The following is a 25,314-nucleotide window of genomic DNA, read 5'->3' as shown; positions in this document are numbered from 1 at the left end:
ACACTGTACAGAAAGCAAAATGATTGCCTGAGAGTGTGTGTGTCTATTGTCTGGCTTATTTGTTTGTTTTTGAGACGAAGTCTTGTTATGTAACCCTGGCCGGGAACTCACAGAACTCCTCCTGCCTCTGCTTCGTAAGTCTGGTATTAAAGGCCTGTGCCTCCAGCACCTAGTAATTAAAGTGTTTCCTAATTATTCCATACTTACAAATCACACATATTAGCGTCATTTTTAATCATATTAAGTACCTGTGTGATGCAATGTGTTGGAATCCCCAGAATGTATGAAGCAAAGAAATAGAACTCTCTTGGCCCTCTGCCATCCCTGTTCTTTGATGGGCAAAGCAAGTGGGAAAAGGCTTCATTCACTAGGTTACACTTTGAAATAAGTGGCTAATCATTATTTATTCATTTTGCACTCATTGTAATGGCATAAATCATAATAAATTCATTTGGTTTAAAGTGTATATAATATTCCTTCCCTCAGGAATTTCCCTGTAATTGAGCTATTAATTAAAGTATTTTTTTTAAATGACCCCTTTTCCTTCTCTGCAGTTAGTGGACAGTTAGTGGCTGTTTCTTCATCCATGAGTCCAAGTCTGCTGAATGAGGTTGTTGTAACTAGGACTGTTGCCCAGTATGGGAGTGAGAGGAGCAGAGATCATTATTATGTCTCCTTCCAGTAGCTATGACGGTAGCAGGGTTTGGTCTCTGAAGCCATGTAGAAAAATGCTGTGAAGTGTTAATCATGTTTTAAACCAATAAGAAAATATCATTTAATTTTCCCTTGCTGAAGTCTGATTTGATACTATGTTCATTTTTAATTTTTATTTCTTAAATATTTTCTTTCTGGCTAATATTTTCCCATCAGCATTGGTTGCCATACAACTGAAGCTTCTGCCATAAAACCCAGAGCTGCTCTGATTTTGATGCCTCCTCCCCTCTCTTACGTTGTCCTCCCTTCTTCTGCAGCCTATAGTTACCCAGTGCAGCTGGCTCCTGCTGGCAGGGTGCGGACTGCTAGAATGCTTATGGCAGTGAGTGCTAGACGCAGCGTAGGTAAGCGCAGGAGTCCTGTGAGCTCTTCAGTTTCAAACTAGAAAGGATGATAAGTCTTGGGCAAAATTACCGTGAAAGGGTTGAAAAAATTACAAATGAGAGCCTGGGCAGAATGTCGCTGGTTTCACACTTTTGCAAAGATCTTTTCTTGTTTAGTGACATTCTACACAAACTGAGCAGACCAGTACTATAGAATTCAGTTTGTGTCTTGGTGGGATCTGCTAACTTGGCTGTGGAAATAAATACATACACTCTGGTGATGTGCTATTGTATGTAGCAAGCAGGTGGCTATGTGGGGTGTGTGTATCCTATGTGGACTAAACAAGCTGGCTTTTCTACGTGCCTCTTGTGTTTGTGATGTGCTGAATGGAACAGAAGGTCTCACTGTGAGGTTCAGTCAGTGGGCAAAAGCGAAACAGTAGTATATGGATGTTATTAAAGAAACGAGGATGAAAAGAATACCTGATGCCCATAGAAGTGGATAGCTTAGCTATGTCTTTTCAGCTAATGAAACGTTTTTATGTACTATATATATAACATTCTTTAATAAATCGAGTCTGTGTTTTGTGATAAATACATGTTTCAGAATACAAATTCATTAAGCATTTCTGTAATATCATTACAGCACAAAGGCATTCATGTGCCTGTGAGCTATGATTTGTATATTTATTTTTGAAAAGCCATTGTAACTAGGGAGACAACTACAAAATATAAGCACTGTTGATTTTTTTATTTATTTATTTATTTATTTCTTGTTTTTGTTGTTGTTTTGGGATTTTTATTTTTGATTGAATTGAAGTGAATTAAATACTGTTCAGTTTCTGCTTGAATAGTATTCCTTGTGACAAGGCAGTGAGTGAGCCATGCTGCCTCTCCTCAGCGCAGCACATAGGGGCTCTGCTTGGCTTTCTGGTCTCAGCCCTTTCCTCAGTTTTAGTGTTTTACTGTTAGAACAAAGCATAAACGTTTTCTTGAACCATTGCTCCTTTATAGCACTTTTCAAAATGATTAAGATTAAAGTTGATACCTTCAAACACTAAGAAATAAGGTAAAATTGCACTAAAATATTAGCTATTGATATCACTGTTGGCTGTATGTTGACAAAATTTTCTCAACAGCCAGAGGCTCTGAGTTAATTGTGATTTATCCAGTGCTGGGCTTCTGTGTGTTCAGCTTTTATTTCGTTCTCCTGGGCTGAGTCTCTGTCTGAAGTTGGCATTGTGTTTGTACACTCAGCTGCACAGAGGTGATGGTGACGAGCTGCATGCTGAATTCTCACTGTAAAGCTGTCGCTGTCCGTACCACTTACAGGTAGGGAAAGCTAAGAATTCCATCATTTGACCTTGGTTGTGGCTCCAGGTTGCACAAAGCAATGTATAATTTTAGTCTGTGGTGAGTTGGGGTAGAACCCCTTGGCGTGTGTAGTCCTGAGCTGGTGCCCAGGAGTAGGGCTTAGTATTTGTGAGTCATAGAGACAGCATTTCTTTTTAGTTCCTCACGACATTAAATCTCTCTAAGTGGCTGTGGTTTGCAGTGTTTGAAGTACCATAAACCAGTAAAATTTATAGAATTATATCTAATTACATTTGAGGAAATTTAGAACTGTTTCAAGTTTTTTCTTTTGTCTGATACCAACATTATAAAATACTTTTGTATGTAATGGTTTTGAAAATGTCTGTATTCCATTAAGATGTTAAGAAGGTAATTTTACCAAGAAAGTAGTAATCCCATTATCACCTCAAATAAGCATTCTTTTCCATTTAATAACTTTTCTTTTAAGATAGATACCTTATTGTTGATATTTTTCTCATTTAATCTTAGAACCCTGGGAATCGGGCCTTGGGCTAAGACAGGTTTGTAGGTGACTCTTGGAAAGCAGGGTGGCTGACTGTGTTGCACACATACAACTTAAAGCAGGGTTTGCCAAGCTGCAGCTGTGAATGCCGCGCTGTGCTACGCCTGTGCCAGGGAAGGAAGGCCTTTTTACGGTTTCACATAACCAAGGGAGTGTTGGATATGGATCAGGTTGGAAATAAATGACCAAGTAAAAATTACCATGAAAGAGGTATCAAACGCTTGTCTGGAGACCTGGAGACTGGAGATGTGGCTCAGGCCTGAGTTTGAATCCCAGCTCTACACGGGAAGACTTACAGTTGCCTTTAACTCCACTTTGAGGGGATTCAATGCTCTGTTCTGACGTCTAGGCAACCACACCTGTGCACATAATTAAGAATAAAAACAAATCTAAAAAGAAGCTAGAATAAGTGAAAGGCAGAATGTTGTTTGTTAAATACTTAGTTTATGACTCACTGCATACTATTTGTTTAGCATGAGTGATGCCTACCTTCAGTCCCTAGCACCATGAGGTGGGTGGGAGAAAGGGATGAAGAAAGGTGAGGGGGTGTTGGAGGGGATGAGAGGGAGAGAGAGGGAAGGAGGGAGAGAGGGAAGAATTTCATTCTAAGATAAGCAGGGAGGAGTAGCAGAAATTGCTTGCTGCATACCCTATAGTACTTTCCTGTTCAGAGTCATACAAAATTCTATGTAATTTCCAGATCTTTCTGTGTTTTGCTTTGACTGTTTTCTTCCATTTACCTTTGCCTCTGATTAGCTAATTCCTACTTAAATTTCCTCTAGGGCATTGATGTCATTATTTAGATTGTGGAGTGTTGTGGAATATTACTTTAACTAGGCAAAGATGTGTTACATTTGTTTGTACTGCAAAATGTTACTTTAACTGTGTAAAGGTGTGTTACGTTCATGTTGTATTTGTTTCACCTTGACTGCCTAAAGCACCTGGTTGGCAAGACAAAAAGCTGAATGGCCAATAGCTAGGCAGAGAAAAGATATGTGGGGCTGTCATGCAGAGAGAACAAATAGGAGGAGAAATCTAGCTTGAAAAGAATGGGAGTGTGAGAGGAAGGAGAAGAGCACAAGGAAGAAAGAGAGGGAGATGCCTGGGGCCAGAAGCCATGCAGTTTCCAGACAGACATGAGAAGTACTGAAAGTAATATATACTGAAGGAAAGAAAGTTGAAAGCCCCCAGGCCAAATGTAGATGAAGAGAAACAGGTTAATTTAAGTTAAATAAAAAAGGCTAGCCAGAAACAAGCATAAACTAAGACCAAGCATTCATGACTGATAAAAAGTCTCTGTGTTATGTTTTGGGAGCTGTTTGGTAGTCCAAAAGAAAAAACCTGGTACACAGGAGAGTTCTCACCATCTTTACTGACCAACATGTCTTGAAACCAGAAGAGTTAATTCAGTATAACTTTGTAACGTCTGTGATTTACGTATGTTGTTTTGAATAAGTTCTCTGGTACAGATGTGGAATTTTGGCATTTGTATGTCTTTGTAATTCTAAAACAACTCATAAAAAATTCAAAAAATATTTTCTTATTAATAGACTTTAAAGCCATGTGTGGAGATAGCCATTTCTCTCTCTTATCTTTTGATGCCTTCCACATGGGTTCCCAGATCTGTGAAACTTGCCCTGGCATAATGGTTGGAATCTTTGTTATCTGGAGACTACAGTTTAAACTGCAGAAGGTCATTGAATGATTGATGCATGGGCAATGGTGCTCAGAGATCTTGTGTTTCACATTAGGCACCATCTTTATCATCCATGGCTGGTCACTACCACATATGAGAGGAACAGGCACTCTGATGGTGCACTGCGGGCATAAGAGTCTTCTGAGAAACCCTTGCTGGTTTCTCCTCCTTGCCGTTTCATTCAAGGTCATGTGGTCACCTCCTCCAGATTGCCCTTTCTACCACACCAGAACAGTGATAGGAAATACCAAGTAGCCAGTCTTTTATTGTTTTGCTGTTGTTATTTGTTTGTGTTGTTGTTTTTCTCAGAATGAATATGTCTGAGTTGTGAGGAAGCTGTCCTCAGCATCTCTAGATCGAGACCCTTAGAGAGCAGCCAGGTCCATCACTTAGAACTCATGTGTATAGGTGGAGTTCTTCTCTTCTACCAGTCAGTTCTGTCCTACCAAGCAACTCCCAAATAATCACACAGAACTTATTAACTATAAATGCTCAGCTGATAGCTTATATTTGTTAATATCTTAAATTAACTTTGGGTGACTGTCTTGGCAGCCAGATGTTCCTGTTATTAGGTAATATTATACCGTTCTGGGGTCTTTTATGGAGTTAAAGATTAAATACAAAAATTAAAGGTTTTTTGTTTTGATAAAAGGTAAATTAGGTGTAAAACTTCAGACTGACAAAGATAAGATAGATAATAGAGTATTGTCTCTAATTTTGCCAAATACAATTAGACTAGATATTGTAACTATAATTCTTAATTGATAACTGTTTTTGTTATATATACTTTTGCTATATTAAAGTTAAAATCTTCCTTTTTATTTAGACAAGGGAAAAATGCTGTGGAATAATCCTTTTATACACTGTGAATATGTATTACCCTCATTGGTTTAATAAAGTGCCAACTGGCCAATAACTAGGAAGGAAGAGCATAGGAGGGAGAGCCAGACTGAGAGAACCTTGGGAGGAAGAAGGACAGAATCACCAGCCAAATGCAGAGGAAGCAGGAAATAGACATGCCATGCTGGAAAGAGGTACCACCATGTGGTGGACCATAGATAAATATGGTTAATTTAAGACGTAAGATCTAGTTAGTAATAAGCCTGAGTTATCAGCCAAGCATTTATAATTAATAAGAAGTCTCTATGTGGTTATTTGGGTGCCAAGTGGTAGGATAGAGCTGACTGGCAGGACAGAAAAAACTCTGCCTACAAATGGGGCCCATATTGAATCACATTTGATTTCATTTATCATCTGTTATAAAATAAAATTCAGGGACAAGTATGAAAGCTAAAAACCTGAGGTAATCACAAAGGACGAAACACCCACTGCCGCAGTTTACTTCTGTGCTCAGAAAGGTCCATGAATCCTTCTACTCTATCTCTTCTACCTTCAGGACTCTTTCTCAAGTATGCTAGGGAACTCTATGATCCATTCCCACCAGCTGAATGTGAACCCTGCCTCTCCAACCAACCAACCTCTCGAACCAATGCCTGATTGGACATCAGCCCACAACATAGACAAACTTCAGCAAACATGTGGCAGCCTGCAGTAAGAGGGGCTGACCACTGAAATGCTTAAAACATTGTATCTAGGAAACTTACTCCCTGTTGCCTGAGGGAGCCCCCCTGAGACTGGAAGTCTTTCCTGCTGTTGCTTAAGGAAGTCTGCAGAGAACAGCAGAATGGGTTTCTCTGCCGCTTCTACAACTTCCTGAAAACAAACAGGAAGGTGACAGTTTTCTTGTCATTTTGTACCAGCATTCTGACTTACCATAATTAGGGACTGCTTTCAGAATGCACATGCAGTAGAGGCAGATATGAGATCCACGGTAGGCACCAGGGTGTGCTGTGCTGTGGAAGCTGGAAGATGCAGAGGGGAACAAGAAATACCATTCCTGCCCTCAAGAGACTGGCACAGTTAACAGAAAGAGGAAATGGCACAGACATGTTTGAAAGACATGGCCAGAGTATAAAGAATAGTGGACTACTTTTTAAAAAGGAATATGTTAATTCTTTGTTCTGAAACTAAAGCATAAATGGTTTACTAGTTCATTGATGTGGTTGAACATGGGTAAATTCATAACTCCCTTATGAAGTATTTTCAGGGAGATTCTTTTTTTTTTCCCCTCAGAGACCTCCTGAGTATACTTTACTTTTTTAGTTTTATGTATGAGTAGTGAACCCATGGTCATGACTGCTTTGTCATTCTGACACAGAATTGATGGCTGTGTCTATGTATGTAGTGTTTTAGGGGAAATGATTTGGTATATACCAGGTGTGTGTGTGTGTGTGTGTGTGTGTGTGTGTCTGTGTGTGTCTGTTTAACAAGTTTTCTTAAGTATTGATTTTGTTGTGGTACTTTCATGTGTTCTTTTGTTGTTGTTGATGATGATGCTCTTGACTCAATCCTTTTCTCTGTCCTGCTAATTCCCCTCTGCTGGTCTTCCTCCTTTCCCCATAGCGCCCCTGCTGTTTGTTTGTTGTGTGGAGGTGTGGTGTGGATGGGAGCAGAGCCTTGCCAGACCACAGCATGCAGACAGTGTCAGGACAGCTTCCCTATGCCAAGGGGCCAAATTCAGGTTGTCAAGCTTTATAGGCAGGAGCTAGCCTCCCTTCTCTTTTAAGTCACAGGTGATCTGTTACTCTCCCTGCCTCCCAAGAACATCTTTTTCTACTTTGATGCTTCCTTTTCTAGTTTTATGAGCTCCACCCACACCCCTAGAAACATGTATAAAAATTAGAATCTAAGAGAAATTTTTTTCTGAATTTGAGTTATTTCACTTAATGTGCTTGCCATTTCCATCCATTTTCTTACAAATGTATGATCTTATTTTTCTTTATAACTGAATAAAATTCCATTGCATGTATTTGCATTTCATTTAAAAGGTTCTGTGACTGAGAAGTTCAGAATCACCATATACAGAATGCAGCCGTAGACTCAGTCTAATAGAACTTTTCCTTTTCACCTCCATTTCAAGCCATTCTACTCAGTAGTTGACTATTTAAGAATAAGTAGCTAATTTTTGTGTCAGGTATACACTTTTAAGAAAATGGGTGCATCGGGTCAGTGAGATGACTCAGCAGGAAAGGCTCTTGCTTCCAAGCCTGCTTACTTGAATTTTCTTCCCAACTCTCTCATAATAGGAGAGAACCATCTCCCAGAAGTTGTCTCTGATGTTATCCACACACACACAATAAGGGAAGGAAGGAAGGAAAGTGGGTATTAACTGATCATGTTCTTTATGAACCCAGCATGCCTTGTTTTGAGCACTTACTAGGGTAGTTCGCTGGGAATCCATTCTGTAGCATAAGCACAGTACACACGTGTACCTTTCATCAGAGAAAGCAATCATTGCCACTTCTTCATAGACAAGGATACAGAGGCTCGGTGAGTAACTGAAGTGGCAGTCTCTAAAGGTTAGGAAAGCCTGCTTCTCCCTCAGAGTGTACCTGATGCCAGCGTGCCCTGTCTCAGTGGGTTGCTTGTGCTACAATTCCAGAACGGCTTTGTAACTTCTCCTTTGGAGAACAAACAAAAGAAGCTCTTCAAAATTAGTTTTCTTAGCCTCAGGTGATGACATATGCCTTTAATTCCGTCACCTGGGAGGCAGAGAGGCAGATGTCTGTGCCTTTGAGGCCAACCTGGTCTACATGGTGAGTTCTTAGACAGTCAGGGCCTCACACAGAGAATCTGTCAAAAAAAACAAAAATAAACAAAAAAACCCTAATGAATGAATATATTAATTAGTTAAATCCCCATGATTTCTAGTGGTTCCCCTTTTGAGTGTCAAGGTGCCTTTTAAAGTCAATGGTCCTTTGTAGTTAATGGCCACTGAGCTTTGGTGAGCATCCTGTCACTAGGCTCAGCCTTCAGTATACAAGGGAACATGCACATCCAAAGTTAGATGGCTACATCAGACTTAGAAATTCTGTTTTGCTACTATTATTTATATAATAAACTTGTGTGAAGAATGGTATTATAAGTGTACCAGAATGTGGAAAGAAATGTCTCAAACCTCAAATCTCACATGGTGCCTTCTGTAGCCCCTCCACTGATAACGCCTTTAAAGACGAGTCCATCTAAAGATGGGCATGTTTGCCCATTACCTGTGTTAGATACAATAAAAAGGTTACACTATTTGAACCATCATTAATTTGTGATTCTGATTTGAATAGGGCATCAGGAGCTAGGTCACTCATATTTAAATATAGAAGTATATATTTATATATAATTGTTATATAATTAAGCACTTAATATACTGTAAAATGTTGTATGTAGCCTAAGTTTTCCTCTTGAAAATATAGGGCTAAACAAAGTATAAGCTTGAAATCTCTTAGGGGTTTATTGTTCAAACCCTTTTGGGAAAAATTGAAGTATATTTATATTTTCAAAGTATACTTAATATTCTGATTTTTTTTTTCTTTTAGGTAAGGCACTGACATTTCTTCTGCTACAGCCACCAAGTCCCAAGCTTCCTCCTCACAGCACCATCCGGAGAACTGCCATTGACCTGATTGGGCGAGGGTTCACTGTGTGGGAGCCTTACATGGATGTGTCCGCTGTGCTGATGGGGCTTCTGGAGCTGTGTGCAGATGCTGAGAAACAACTTGCCAAGTATGTGTGATCCCAGTGGGTTCAGGTGTTGTTGTTGGAGGTGTTGGTTGTACTTTAGAAACTGTGTGTGTAATCAGCAGTAAATCTACTTGGCACGATGGCCACGCTTGTAGTCACAGCACTCAGGATGCCAAGTCAGGAGGATTGCGGCAAGTTCAAAGCCAGATAGGGCTATACAGTGTCTTGAAAAATAAACACACACACAAAAAAATATAAACTCAACAGAAAATAGAAAATTGAGATGAAACCTTAAGATAATGAATGATCTATTACATAATTTTCAAATTGTGTTTATTATACCTTAAGGCATTACTGATTAATAATTGTATAAACATATTTATAGGGAAAATGATATACATAATTGGTCCTAGATCAAAACTGTTTTAATAATAGAAGATTGAACTAGACAATTTGGGGTTGGGAAGGTAGGTTGGCTCAGTGGGCAAAGACACTTGCCACCAAGACTGACAATCTTAGGTTCAATCTCTTGGCCCCACATGATGGAAGAAAAGAACAAACTCCTGCAAGTTGTCCTATGACCTCCACTGATATGCATACACACACATTCACTTAGTAAATGAAATACGTTAAATTTTTTTAACATAATCATCACTTTAAGAACAACAGAAGATGAAAATGTACAGAAAGAGTTGAGAGCCTGAATTGAGTGGGAACGTGTGCTGATGAGCTGGCTAGGGGTTGTGGTATGCAGATGGGCATTGGTGCTCTCTTAGGACCCAGTCTCCTGACCCAGGAAAACAGCTGTCTCTGGGGTGTATTGTGCAAGTGACATAAAGTTGGTGATTGTCGGCAAAAGTAAGCTGACAGTGTCCAGCCATCACGGCTGCCTAGTTCCCAATAGTGTTAGCCCCGGGTAGGTGCCTTTCTCCCCATTGCTTTGCCTACATGCCTTAGGAACAATGATCTTCAGCCTTTCTGAAATTTCCCTGTCCTAGGTAGTTCACAGAAATGAAGCCACGCTCCTGTATTCTTTTATGATTCCCTTCTTTCACTTATCCCTCTTACAGAATCCATCCATATTGTAGTATTTGACTGTTTTATTTTGTATTTTAGCTGAATTCCATCCTACCTGTGGTTAGATATTGTCTTGTCTATCTGTTGATAGACATGTGCTATTTTCTACCTTTTGGTCTTGTGAGCAGAGCTACTGTGAACATCCATGTATAAGTGATTATGTGAGAACTCATTTTCATTTTCAAAGTGGAATTACTAGAACTTATAATTCCATGTTTAAATTTTCCAGGAGTCACATAACAGTTTTTCATAGTGGCTGAATTTTCATCATCAGCAGCACTGTGCAAACAAACTTTGCATTTTTCCATCTACTTTTTAAAGTATCTCATTCTAGTGAATAGAAAGTGGTAGAAATTCCTCGACTGCTCCATGATACATCTCTGTGGAAAAATGACTGACATGCCAGTGTCGTTATTGTTGACCTTTTTAGAACTAAAATGATCTGCTCATTGCTTTCTGGCTGCTTTCCCTTATGCACGGTTCCCTCCAGTTACAGCACGCTAGGGGCCTACTGTCCTTCAGTTAGATGTGCTAAGTGCACTAAGTGGAAACCTATCCCCCGCCTTAACTGGTAGGAGGGTATTCACTGCAAACCTAGATTGTTGGATTTTTTTTACTCCAGCCCCATGTTGGGTGTTAAAATGATTTTATTACTCTTTTGGTCTTTGTTTTTTTTTGGGGGGGGGGCGGGTGTTTCACTATCCAGTTTGCAAATAAATTCATACGGAGACACCTATTATTGCTTATAAATGCCTTGGCTTGTTTCTAGCCAGCTTTTCTTAAATTAAATTAACTTCAATTATCCCATCTACCTTTCCCTTTTTAACTTATGTATATGTTATTTTCACTCTTACTCTGTGACTGGTGGTGTGGCAGGGTAGCTGGACCCTGACATCTTCCTCTCCTTGTTCATTCTTTCTCCTCTTTATTCAGAGTTCTCCTTCTATTTATACTCTCTACCTGCTAGTCCTGCCTATCCTTTCTCCTGCCTTGCTATTGGCTGTTCAGCTCTTTATTAGACCATTCAGGTGTTTTAGACAGGCATAATAACACAGCTTCACAGAGTTAAACAAATGCAGCCTAAGCAAAAGCAACACTTCTTTACATCATTAAATATCGCAGAACATAAACAAATGTAACACACCTTAAAATAATATTCTACAACACTAGTCAGCTGCTTCCTCTTATTCCTCTTGTTACACCTCCATATTTTCTAATGTCACTTCTAGGTCTCCCTAGCTACATGAATGGGATTAATGTTTCAAAAGGCCGATGCTAACTAAAATGAGCTTATATTTGCAAAGAACTTAAGAGGAGTGGTTAGAACATTTTAAGTATTTTAAATTTGTTTCTCGTTACTGTGATAAAACATTTTGTCAAAAACCAACTTAGGACAGCAAGGAGTTTTATTTCCCTTACACTTTCCAAGTCAAAGTCCATCCTTGAGAGAAGTCAAGAAAGGACTTTGAAGGCAAAATCGTGGAGGAATGCTGATTGCTCATACCCTGGCCTCAACTAACTTTCACGTATAGGTACCTATAACAGCCCACCTAGGGTTAGTGTTCCCCACAGTGAACTGGGTCCTTCTACATCAGTTAGCAATCAAGATGATGGCCCACAGATATGCCACAGGCCAGTCAAATAGAGACAACCAGAGCATTAAGAGACTGATGAGTTACCATGGCAGTTGCTGTGTAAGTGGAGATGCTGTTGGGGTAGTCCCAGTGTTCAACAGATTACAGGCTGGCAAGCAAGCAGCTTTATAGATTAGTGGCCAGAATAGTTTCTGATAAAGGAAGGCAGCAGATATTTCCCAGGTAACTTTTGGAGTTAGGAGGGGTGTTGGCCCATACATTTGCACCAATAGTACAAGACAGCTGGTCTTTGCGAAAATCTTAAGAACATATTTTCTATCTTTAGTCTCCTCCTTACTCGACGTTGTGTACCTACAGGAGAGCACAGCATGGGTTGCAGGCACTTGAGAAACATGTAGTATGTTTAATTAGTCAATAAAATGGTTTGTTTTCAGATCTGTTCAAACCCAAATGCACAAGTTTATATTCTGTTTTGTTTCCTGGAATGAAGGTTAGGTTTCATTTTAGTTTTAGTTTTTATAATTTTGTTTTTAAAATAAGTTTGCATCAAGCGTATATTAGCAAGATAAACATGTTCAAAGTAAACATGTACATCTTCAGAGAGTGTCAAGAGACATAAATCCTGTAGTTTTCAGTAGGTAATTTAAATCTTGCTTTTACATACTTTCTCTCACAAAGATTAGTATGACTTTCTCTACATAGCACTGAATAAACAAATGTGTCAGCATTTAGCCTTGAGGAGTCCAATGTACTTTCCATCATGATAAATTGCATAATAAACAACAAAATGTTTGCTTATTAATCTCTAACGTGATTTAGATTGAAAATGGTCTTTTCCATCCATGACACACTTGGTAGATGCTACAGAGTACTGACTGAGATGAGGGAAGTAAAACAGCAGTGTACTCAGGGGCTCAAAGGTGACTCTTAGCCACCCACTCCTCCTGCCTTGCTGTGGCTGATTTGCTATGTACACAATAACAGGGCTCAACTGCCTTGATTCTGTCCATGATGCTAAGCTCGCAGTGTGAAAAAGTTAATATAATGCCAAGTGCTTAAAAATTCAGTTCACATTTATGGAAAGAGCAACCATAGCAACTATTGCCCTCTTTATTCCCATTCTTGTATCACCCAAGAGTTCTTCCTCCCTCTCTTTCAAGTACTGGCATTCCTTGTAAGAACTGGAACTTGGAGTTTTTGTCACAGACCTGTAAGGTGCCTTGAGGTCAATAGAACATTTCCCCAGAATTCATAACACCTTTCAGTAGAATTTTGACTTACCACTTATGTCTAGTTCTGTCTAGACAACATCAGCACTTTTTTCTAGTGTTTTTTCCCAGTTATTGTGCTTGAAGTTGTGCTTACTAACATGCAGGCATTTATTTATTAACTAATATATGAAAGGATTAGTGTTAGATATTTCTAGTTTCAGGTGGAATCAAAGATACTGTCTCACAATGGCCAGGACATTGAGGTGAGTTTGGTAAAGGCGCTGACAGGCCTTCTGGGATGATTAACAGGGTAAGCAGGTGTGCCTGGGTTTTCACATCAGAATAGGCTGTGGAGAATAACGGGGACACACAACAGCACCAGGCCAGGCTCTGGCATGTCTCTAAACAAATGCCAACTGAAAGTAAATGTCCTCTGACCTAACAGCAGGATGCAAACTGGAATTCACCTATTAAGAAACACAACTGCTTCCTTTCCAGCAGTCTTTGGGAAGTAGAACGGTTAGGCCGAAGGTTGGTTGCAGCTGGAGGTTCCTGACTTGTAGTTAGCACCTACTGTGTGCACTGATGTGAGATAGATCTGCGGGTTCCAAGTGCAGTCTTAAATTGATCCAGGGGAGATTGGGATTCACCTCTCGGAGCTCTTAGTGTAATTAATAAATAATTTAAGAACAGACTCAAATGGAAGCTCAAGGACAATTTTATTAGAGTTTAAAAGGAAAAAAAAACCCATGGCAGGCGAGCTGTAAATCTCAGCAGCTTCCTGGAGGAGAATAGGAGTATGTGTGTGTTGTGGGGGGTAGGGTCATGCTGTTTAAGCTGTCCTGTCATGAAGGTCAGACACATGACAGACAAGCATCCACACGACTGGGAGGAAGCTTTGGGGAAAAGTAAGAAAGCCTAAAATGTTGCAGAGTCCCAAAGTGTTAAACAGTGACTGCTTAGAGAAGACCTAGAAGAAAGTAAGGGAACATATACTAACCTGAATATTTCAGAAAAGTGGGCAGATGTACAAAGCTGCATGGCTGCAAACCAGTAAACTACAGTGCTCGGGGTGGATATTCTGAGAAGGAAAATACAATATTCCTCTAAAAGATACATTCTGCCCACCTCCTTACCATGACTTACTGTAAACTGTCTTCCTAGGGGTGGTTCTTTAACTAAGTGATTGACCTGGGCAAACTGGAGCGTTAGGTCACAGGCCAGGGGTTCTGTCCTCATACAAGAATGAGGTTTCCCTTACTGAATCTAATTCTTACTCTACACACCAACCTCTGAAGAGGTGACCCTAAAATCATTTAGGAACTAAATTAGACATCAGAGCCCTCTAAATTTCTGGTGTCTCTGACAATGAGGCAGCCAGGGGCTCAAGGGAATTTTGGGATTTTGTCTAGATAAAACTGGGTTCTTTTCTTGGAAGTCTTTTTACCCTATACTGCTTACCTAATTTCTATCTCCGTCTGAGCCTTTATTGCTTACTCTACCAATATACAATGCTACTCAGGAGTTTATGTGCTGTGCTTATTGCAAACACATTCATTTAGGTATACAGAAGCCCAAGGCAGTAAACATGATCTTTCCCATTTTGCAAGTGAACACACACACAGATATAGTGTATGAATCTATGAGAGATGCTATCTCTTGTTTTCTAGATGGTAAAAATTACTGGGTTTATGTTGACAGAGGTTTTTGTCCTGCCTGGTCTTGCAGCCATTCAATCCCAAAGAAGCACACAGAGGGTTATATTAATCATTAACTGGCTGGCCTGTTAGCTCAGGCTTCTTATTAACTCTTATATCTTAATTAACCCATAATTGTTGTCTGTGTTAGCCACGTGGCTGGGTACCTTTTATCAGCAAGGCACTCTCATCTTTCTACCTCTGTGTCTGGGTGACGACTGCAGACTGAACCTTTCCTTTTCCCAGAATTCTCCTATTCTGGTTGCCCCACTTATGCTTCCTGCCTTGCTACTGGCCGGTGAACATTTTATTAGACCAATACAAGTGACAAATCTTTACAGAGTAGAAGACCATTGTCCCAGAGCACTTCCCCTCCCCCCCTTTTTTCAAAACAATAGCTCTGAATCTAATATCCTTCTGACCATTATCCATAACAACTTATAACCAATACACTAAACAAAGAAAAACATCCATAATCCATTTCTTCCAGGCTACTTCCTGCTGATTGCAGGCACTGATAATATTATGGGGACCTAAAGAAAATTTATGATTATGGTCAAGTCCTAACTGGATTGTTTTGTGAGTCTTGATCATCTCAGCCAACAGTCTTGAAGCTGTTCTGGATGTAGAACTCAGAGGAAACTCCAATTGAGGTCCTCTGAAATGTTGGATCATCCAGGCCATCCGCTCTTACCAGAGGTGTTTCAGGAGCTCTTCCTTGTTCAAACCTAATTTTTCATAACCCAGAATGAATTCACTGCCCCCATTTCCTGAAGAAACAAAAGCAAAACCTCTTTTCCAAAGTAATGTATCTTTTGACTTAAATTTTGACTTCAAAACATTTTCAAAATATATATGTTGGATTAATCCAGCAGCATTTATAACCAAATGTCTTTTAGCAACTGTTGCTCCTTGCTCAGCCATCAAACAATTCAAAGATGACACAATAACATGCAGTATCCAGATTCTCTGTGTATTTTCCATATTTAAGTGCCTTTATTTTAAACTGTATTTTTTTTTTATTTTTAATTTTTGGTTTTTTTGAGATGGTATTTCTCTGTGTATCTTTGGATGCCCTGGAACTCACCTTGTAGACCAGGCTGTCCTTGAACTCACAGATATCCACCTGTCTTTCCAAGTTCTGGGATTAAAGGTGTGTGCCAGCACACCCAACTTCTCTCTCTCTCTCTCTGTCTTTAAGAACTTTATTCTTTATTCTTCCCCCCCCCCCCACAAACCTGCATATATTTTTAAGCACACTGTAAATCATTTAGAGGTTTGTTTCGTTTTTTTCGTCCGAGTTTATCTTTACTGTTTATCTCTTTTTCTGACCACATGAGTCTTTAGTTTGCTAACCAGTATGGCTAGGATTAAAGCTGTGGCTTTGACATCTGAATCCACCACATTCCTTGGCTTTCTGAGAGTCTAGCTTCACGGTGGAGGTACTACCAAGAGCCATGTTTATTGTCAAAACCTATGGAGTTACAAGGTCCATGCCACCACCAAGAAGCATGCTGTCAGCTGTTCATAAACACCAATTAAGTGCTTTGTGATGGGGCCTCTTAAAAGGGCTGCGAGGTTTTTGCAGCTAAAGCTGAGTCATAAAGCCTCTCTTAAGGAGTTGTGCCTCTGCTTGCCTCTTGCAAACAGAGCCCACCCCAGAAAATGCTGCTATCAAGAAGCCATGCTTAATTCTGTTCTTTTGTGTCTAGAATTACTTTCCGAGCTCTCTCAGGCTTTATGTGGATGCAGTTGTCCACTTTGGCACCATTTGATGGCGAAGGTTTCTATCCCGCCTGATCTTGCGGCTGTTCCTTGCTGGTAAACCACGAGCCTCGTGGTAAATATAAAATAATAGAAATGGGTTAATTTAAGATATAAGAGCTAGCTATCAATACACTTAAGTGATTGGCCAAGCAGTGATTTAATTAATACAGTTTCTGTGTAATTATTTCAGGTCTAAGTAGCCGGGAACGAATGAACAGCCTTTGCCAACACATGGCCTAGCACCCCAGGGCTTGTTCTGTCCTAGAAAGGTCAGCAGCAATAGGGGGTGCCTCTTTCCTTGTCGTGGCAGGCCCTGGGGAGGCCAGCTGTGGAAAAGGGTATGCAGCTTCCATGGGTTTATAGTCATGCAAGAGGGTACTCAATCCAGTCACAGAAAAGGGATTGTAGCTATCCTGACCTGGCTCACCAGGACCTTTGCAGCTCTACAAAGCTAGTCACAGGAGAGGGAACACAGCATCCCCAGCCTGGCTCTCCAGGGCCTGTCCTGTCCTTTGGAGGCTAGCCATGGAAGAGTTGGGCACAGCTTCAACAGCTTGGTTCCCCAGAGTCTGTTGAGCCGTACGAAAGCCACCTACATGAGCACGTGGCGATATGTAGATTAATAGAAATGGGTTAATTTAAGATATTAGAGCTAGTAGCAATACACTTAAGCTATTGGCCAAACAGTATTGTACATAACACAGTTTCTGTGTGGTTATTGCTGGGAAAATGAACGATCAGTCTCTAACTACAGGTTTAATCTCAGTTCTAGCTGACTCCAAAAGCTAAAACTATAAAACTATTCAAAATCTTTACACCTATAAAATTCAAAGCAACTTAAATAAAGATTAAAAAAATGGTCAATGCAAAATTTTAAATGTACTTTTGGATTTAATTGAATTTTCATTAAGGATTTTGTACCTTATAGAAATTAAATTTTTTATTTAAATATCACTAAAATTTTTTTGAAATGTAGAACACTTCACAAATTTAATTGCCAACCTCGCACAGGGGCATGCTAATCCTCTTTGATGGTTCCAGTTTTAGTATATGTTGGTTCTTACTTATTTGTAATGATAGGCAGTGATTTTAATAAAACTGTGTTTTAGAGATGACAGTCTCCATTAACTTAATCTGGCCCAGTGCACTCCGCATGCGCAGGATCGGGCCACTCAGGACTCTCGATTCCTATTTCTTAACCTTTGTACTTAAGGCGTGTGCTATTTGTTTGGTAAGCGATCCAGAGGTAGCAGCTTTTATAAGGATTTAAGGGGCAAGATGGTATATTTATTCAATGTGGGTTGTATAATAACACAATGAAGCTGTGCATTCCTGAAATAATCGAATCTCATAATTACCCAGTTAATTATGATAAAAATAGAAACACAGCTTTTGTTTGTTTTAAGAAGTCCTTTTTAAAATAAGATCTCTGAGTCTCTATATACTGATAAAGTATTAGAAATGTTGGGCAAATTCTGCTCTATAGGCAAGCAGAAAACTCCTGTGCTCTTGAAAGACTGGCCTCTTCCTGGCTTTGTGTGGCCTGGGATTCAGATTCTATTTGCCTAAGTCACGGTGTAGCCTTTATTGTGGAAGAACAGTGGAGCGCAGCCCAGCTGTTGAGGGGCCATGCTTGTCATTTGCTACCACAGCTGAGGACGTGGGGATTTCAGAAAGCCTATTGCTTTTCAGGTATTGTCACAGCTTACCGAACACCGGCAGGGAAACAGAGCTGCTGGAAGCCGAGAATCTTTGAGATACAGAAAAGCACCATACACTGGAAGGGTTCCTTTTGAACCATATAGGGTTAAAGAGAAGAACTGAATATTTTAACTCAAACTCAACCATTTCTAGTAAGTTTGAGGGATCAAGAGAAATACACTACAAATACAAACATTCTTTAGAATTGTACATTGGGCAATTTTTCCTATTATGAAAAACTAACCTACAAGGGTTTATAATCTAACAAAGCCCTTTACATAAACCAGGTCAGCATAATTTTTTATTTACCATAAATATATGCAACAGCAGGAAATATTTCTAAAAGATACATGTCTAAAGAGTAGGGAAAATTTTCTATCTTTGAGCGTTGGAAATGAATACTGCCTAGAGTTATACACTGAAGCTCTCAGCACTGATGAGAGGATTCACTGAGTGATGGCACTCACTGACCAACAATACAAGCCTGATGACCTGTTTCCTTCCAGAACCCACGTGAAAGGAGGAGAGGACCACAGAGTTGTCCTCTGACCTCCACAAGCGTATACATATACAATAATAATACTAACTAAAAATTTTAAATATTTTAAAGGTAAAGCTCTCACTTGACACAGAGGTGTTGTGTATTCTTTGTCAAGGGAAACCGATATTAACAACCAGTGTTTCCAAGAAAGCATGGGCTGGAAATCCTGGGAGTCATGTAGTAAGAATGTATTTAAAACAGTGTTAGCTTTCTTTGTTTTTGATATGGACTGTCTTCAAAGCCTTGTTACTGATGTCTAAGATTTGCTGACTTGTTTGCAGAAAGCTTAATGTTTTCCTGGAATGTATACTTAGAGTATTCCTTAATTTGACAAAGGTTGATGTCTCACTATCTTAGATGGTAACATTTTACTAAAATGTTCTTCTTGGAAATTTTGAAATGATTTTCCTAAAATGGAACAAGCCAAAGAATTGGATTCATGAACGGTCATGAGAAGAAGGATCTCTGCCTAAGGAGACTATGTTTACATCCATGTTTTTAATCTGTAACAGCATTCATCCCTGGTGGTTCTGATTGGATAGGGGTGTGTGTGTGAGTGCGCACGCACGTGCATATGTGTTTAGGGAAGTACTTAGTAAAATAGTCTGTGATATCCAATTTCTGTTGAATAAAAACTAAACCCAAAGGCCTATCCCATAGATCTATAAAACAAATGATCTACACAACAGCCCATGAGCAGAATCAAGAGCATAGAGTAAGGCTGGGTTTACACACAGGTTCCAGAAACAAACAGCCCTTCCCCTCCACGCTTCTCATTCAGATAGAATCTCACATTAAAATGCATAGCACACAAATAATAGAGCACAGGAACATGGCTAAGCAGATGAGTCCTGTGGACACAGGCCCAGGAACGGTATAGCTGGGTCATTTTGTAGATCTGTTTTTAGCTTTCTGAGAATCCGCTACACTGATTTCCAGAGGGCTGTTCCACTTTACAGTTGCACCAATGAGAATGAGGGTCCTCTGGCCCCACATCTTTACCAGCATTTACTGTCATTTTATTTTATTTTTTTGATCTTAGACTTCTGGCTGGGCTAAGATGAACTCTCAAAGAGGTTTTAATTTTCATTTCCTTAATTGCCCAGGATGTTGACCATTTATAAAGATATTTCTTAGCCATTTTCATTCCTTCTTATTAAGATTCAAAGCTCACTTTTAAATTGATATTTTTCTTGATTATCTTTTTTTTTTGGTTTGTTTGGTTTTTTTTTTTTTTTTGAGTTATTTGTATAGTCTGGAGGATAATCCTTGCTTTTGGGGGGATATTCAATCACAGTGAGAACTCCAAGTTCCACGGTGTGAAAAGGTGCTATGCGAGCTGCCAAGGGAGAAAAGCGAACCCTAGGCCTTTCCTAGCTGGGACACTTAGGAACCACAGTAATGGGCAGCCTAGCCAGATATTCCCAATAGTGCTGTCGTGGCTTTTATTTTGGCAATAACCACCAGTTGTCTAATTGGAATCAAGGCTGACTCAACAGGAGAGAATACATGTCTGCTACTGTAAACCCAGTCCACTGTCTGTCTGTCCTTGGAGTGATCACAGACCCTAGAGGAGAACCCACTTCTGCCACTTTCCTAAGCCAATGTAATTTCTAACTGTATTGTAAATATTTATGTTTATACACAGAGACGAGAGTAGTTCTCATGCCTCTTCAAAGGTGCTTCTTTTGCAGCAGATAGAGTCTGCTACAAAGACCTACAACTGGTCACAACACAGAAAATAGTGACTGTGGGGTACCTGTCCCTAACTGTTACATCTGCATCACAATTCCTTCACTAAGGCTCAGAGAAAATTCTGGACGATGAACCCCCCCCCCAAAAAAAAAAAAAGAGTAAGAACCAGAGGACTAGGATGCCTGCTGCCAATAGCGTCATCTCTAGATACAGCATGAAGCTACACCCTGCTGCTGAGAGAGGGAGGATTAGTCTTCTCCAGAGGTGAGCCCCCGATAGGTTGGTTATTCAGTCCTAAGTGAGCAGTCTCAAATATTATAATAAACCCAATTGGTACGTGAAGCTATTCTTCATTTAAACTATTTAATAAAAGATCTGAAACCTCAGTATCTCAACAAATTCCACAAACTTCTCTCAGGGAAGCAAGCAGTGTAGCCTTTCATCTAAAGCAACTAAATTTAGTCATGTTATCAGTTCATTAATGTAGGTCACCTCAGTGTCACCATGCCCCGCTACTCTCTGCTTTCTATAAAGGTCAGTTACCTATGGAGACACATTCTAACACTCCCAGTGTATTCACGAAGCCATGGTAATCCAAAGCCTTTTATATGTAGTATTTTTCCTTTACATAGAGATCTGTAATACAGCTGAATTTATAATTTATGCACTGTAAGATATTAGAAAAACAATAAAATTGAATAATCATAGCGACATAGTATAATAAAAGTTTTATGAATATAGATCCCTCCATCAAATATCAAACCATACTATGTTTTCTGGTTGTTTGGGTGGTACGTATATGAAGAGACAGGTAAGATGAACTGTGTGTATAAGCATTGTGATACAGTATTCGGTATCTCCAGAGGGCCACCTGCACATAAGCATTGCTGATACCTTCAAAGTGACCACACAGACAGCATATACTGCGTGTGTACTTGGGACAGAGATACGATTCATATACCAGACAATGCAGCCTCAGACTTTATCACATTACTCTAAATTTCATACATTTTAGAACGTATTGATTAGTGCTGGAATTTTCCATTTAATCTTTTTAGGAAACCCGGATAACAAACATGGAAGGACTGTGGTGCGCCACTACCTTAGCTCCTCACTTAGCTTTTCTTGACCTGGCTTTTCATTTATGAAATGTCTGTATCGCCTTGTAGGGGTGTTTGGGGGTAAATATAAGAAGACATGAAGCAGAGCACAAGCAAGCCTGCTCTAACCTCAGCCCCTGAGTTCTAGCTCTAGTTCTTTGTGTAGCTTTCCTGATGTGGGGTGGACTCCCCAGGAAACTGGTGCTGCTTTTGCCCAGCGACTGGTCTTACAAAATTTGCGATTTTACAAAAGTCGATTTGTTCAGAATTATTCAATTAACTTGCATTTTGATTTGTTTCACCCCCCCTTCAATATCGTCGGCTCCTATTCATTTGATTTGTTGGAAATAAAAGGAAACAGTAAATATCTAAAATATTTAACTAGCTTTTGAGCTTTTAAGGAAGTTAACCTAAAATGTGGATTTACAAAATAGTAAACAATCCACTCTTAAGTCTCATCCTCAGGTAGAAAACATTTCCTTGCTCAATTTGAATTGGTGGCATTTAACACAGGAGAGAGACTAGGTAGCAGGCATACTGCCTCTTCCCAGCCCCTGGTACCCAGGAGCCAAAGGTCATGCAACCCTCACTTTCCATGTTTATTTGGTACAGGATGTGTGCTTGTTCTCAATGCTCAGTTTATTTTCTTATTTTTTCTAAATATCAAAGAAAGGCTGTATGTACTCTTCTTATCTGAGATCCCTACTTTGTAGTACCCTCAATTTGGATAAAGACATGGGAGAGTTATATATATTATCATCCTTTTAAGCAGTGGTTCTCAGCCTTCCTAATGCTGTGGCCCTTTAACACTTGTTGTAGTGATTCCCAACCATAAAATTATTTTTGTTACTAACTTCATAATTGTAACTTTGCTACTGTTATGAATTGTGACGTAAATATCTGAGGCTCAACCCCAAAGGGGTCACTGCCACAGGTTGAGACCACTGGCTCTCAAGCACAATAGTCACTAAATAGCAAAGCAAAATTTTCTGCCATCAGTTTGCCTCCTTTGAGGTTAAGAATAGCCATGTAACTCATTTTGATTTTCAGCTAAAAATTAAGACAACTATTCTTAGCTTGATTATAGAGGGACCAACCAACTTTTTGAGAATGTTTATTAAACAATCTAGCTTATACTTACAGATCGCCTTGTTTGGAATACATTTTAATGGATCTTCACATGTTCATTTAAGTTAAAATTATTTAGCTAGAAAAATTATAACTGAATGCAATAAAATACTTCAACTGTATAATTAATATATGGCTCCTTAGCTAGAGTTTAGTCAAAAGTCTTAGTATTTTTCACAGTGATTTGTGTGTGTATATATATACACACACATGCACCAAGTGAGTTTAGTGGTGGATAAGACTGCTTTCCTATTTTAGTTAGAGTGGGAATGCATTATTAGCACTGCCCTATCAGGACCCAAGTTCTCACAGTCTAGGATTGTTTCATTTACCTATGTCACTTTAAAGGGGCTGTCTGCTGTCTCTTGTTTCTGTTAGGAAATTTGATACTAGCTGGTTTACTTTCTGTTTAAATGCTAAAGAGTGTCGGTGGTGCGGGTACTCAGCAGTGGGCTCTGACCATTCTGAGTGTGGAGTGGGCCAGCGGTGCTCAGAGATTTCAAACTAAAAACAATAGCTTGCAACTGCTCCTCTCAAACACCTCCTTGGTTCTTTCAGACCCTGCCTAGTTGTTTGAGAGGAGCAGTTGAATGCTCTCTGTTATGGATGATAAGATGAGCAACTGAGGCTGGGCCATCTGAGGGCGGTGCATTCTTGTGTGTGGGGGGGGGGAGGACTTTCATAATGGCTTTCTTATGTGGTATAGGGTGGCAAGCCTCACTGACGAATGGGGTTACAATAGCGTACGTGAATTGTGCTGTTTCTAGTTCAGCCAGGGCTGTTACACAGAGAGACCCTATCTCAAAAAATAAAAATAAAAAAAAAAAGGATAAAAACGATAGCTAACTGAAAGCAGTTTTGTCATTCTCAGTTCTTTCTGTAGCCACAAACAGGAATGAGTTTTGCTTCCTTTCACAAAAGTGTCTCAATTATAGTTTTTTAACCTGTCCTTATGAGCAAATTATCTTTCGCATAACTTTAAAGTACCCAGCACAGTCTGCATCCCTACCTTAGCTTTGTGATGTGTATTCAGTAGTAGTCCTTGATAATTTGTTAACAAGGCATTTTTAACCTTTCGGACAGATGCACATACTGTTTTCAATCTTCATGGTTAATAATTCGATTTTGTATTTGATGCTGGAACACCCTGACTCTTAATCACTGCTCATTGTTCCAAGTCTATTATCTTCTAACTGTTTGAGTGCTCCCATTGACCTTGAACTGACATTATAAGCTGTGTCTAATCTTTTGAGTCTATATTTCTAATGCTTCTTTTCTTTTTCCTTTTTTTCTGATCCCTGTTTAGCATCACAATGGGGCTGCCTCTGAGCCCCGCAGCTGACTCTGCCCGCTCTGCACGGCATGCCCTTTCTCTCATTGCCACTGCCAGACCACCCGCCTTCATCACCACCATAGCTAAGGAGGTGAGCAGCCGCCTTCATATGCCTCATCTTCCCTTTCAGCGGACCAGGGTCAGACCCACAGTTATAAAACAAAGCAAGTTAATAGCGTCGTGCTGAAATGATTGTATCACATCTGCATAGGCACTGAGTTCCACCGCTGTGCGTTCAGGACTTGGGCTTTCATGTTTTTTCTGTTCTCAGAATGAGCACACTTGTATATTTGACAGTACTTTCAATATTAAATGTAATAGGTCTGTCTATCCAAATTAAAAGGTATAAAGGTATTTACATTTCTCAAGTGTAAGCAAATACTTGTAATCAAAATTACACTTATTTAGCGATGGCTTTCCAACTGTACACAACAATGTAAGCCATCAAACTGCTGATTGCTTTTTTTGTTCTGTTTCACTACAAAGACCAGAAAGTTCATTGATTCCCGCATTCCTGGTGTTCTAACTAATTGCCCACATCCACTGACAAACTAGTGAAGAACGATGAGCCGATTCTATGTTCTTTCCTATACATCTTAGGAGTGAGAGAGGAGAAGTTCCTAAACATTTTTAAAGGTTTGTTCTATTTTGGCCTTAGTACTGTGCAGCGGAGTGTCTGTAAGGTGTGGGCTCTGTCTGAATTGCTTTTCCTATAGCTATGATGAACTTTTAAAATAGTAAATACATACCTCTGATAACTGAAGCCTACTGGGCCCGCCCCTGCTCCAGAGCCTTCCTAATAGGCACAATGTGAAAGTAGCCAGAAGAGAGGGAAGATGGTCTTGGCAGTAGTCTGTATGGTCGGTCATGAAGCAGTGGACCTGTGAATTCATATCTGAAGTAAAGTTTTGGACTACAGGTGTAGTGATAATAAGCTTTCACCATGTTTAGTACACACAGCCTTCCTTGTTTTACACTTGTAGCAAATCTTTACGTTGAGGTTGGTTTTTCTTGGAAATTTGTAGCCAGTTTTTCCTATGCATATGTAATATTTATTATCTTGAGGAAGTTTTATATTAGTCTAAGAGGTCTTTATATTACTTATATTTCTGAACTTTATTTGTATTATTTACATAGTAACATTTTTTTAATGAAATGTTAGGATATTCATACTGAAACATTCCATTGGGGGAAAAAATTTGAATGGAGGCAAGAGAAACATTTCAAACATTTCTTTAACTACATAGAGTTTAAGCTCAGCCTGAACCACATGAGACCCTGTCTC

General features: G+C 39.6%; 1 protein-coding gene and 1 pseudogene across 2 annotated transcripts in view; one reads left to right on the top strand and one right to left on the bottom strand.

Moving 5' to 3' along the window:
- LOC121438786 (WD repeat-containing protein 7) overlaps positions 1-25,314 on the top strand; it is a 280,932-nt gene that overhangs the window by 193,140 nt on the left and 62,478 nt on the right. For both annotated transcript variants that reach the window (XM_041639215.1, XM_041639214.1), the window contains 2 exons: positions 9,040-9,226; positions 24,003-24,120. In XM_041639215.1, coding sequence (XP_041495149.1) covers positions 9,040-9,226; positions 24,003-24,120 — 305 coding nt within the window. The remainder of the gene's footprint in view (positions 1-9,039; positions 9,227-24,002; positions 24,121-25,314) is intronic.
- Positions 17,498-17,595, bottom strand: LOC121438857 (annotated as a pseudogene).

The sequence above is a fragment of the Microtus oregoni genome, unplaced genomic scaffold (assembly GCF_018167655.1).
Source record: "Microtus oregoni isolate MIOR12 unplaced genomic scaffold, Mior012 000057F_ref0000458, whole genome shotgun sequence".
Taxonomy (NCBI): domain Eukaryota; kingdom Metazoa; phylum Chordata; class Mammalia; order Rodentia; family Cricetidae; genus Microtus; species Microtus oregoni.
This window is presented reverse-complemented; position numbering and strand designations above follow the sequence as displayed.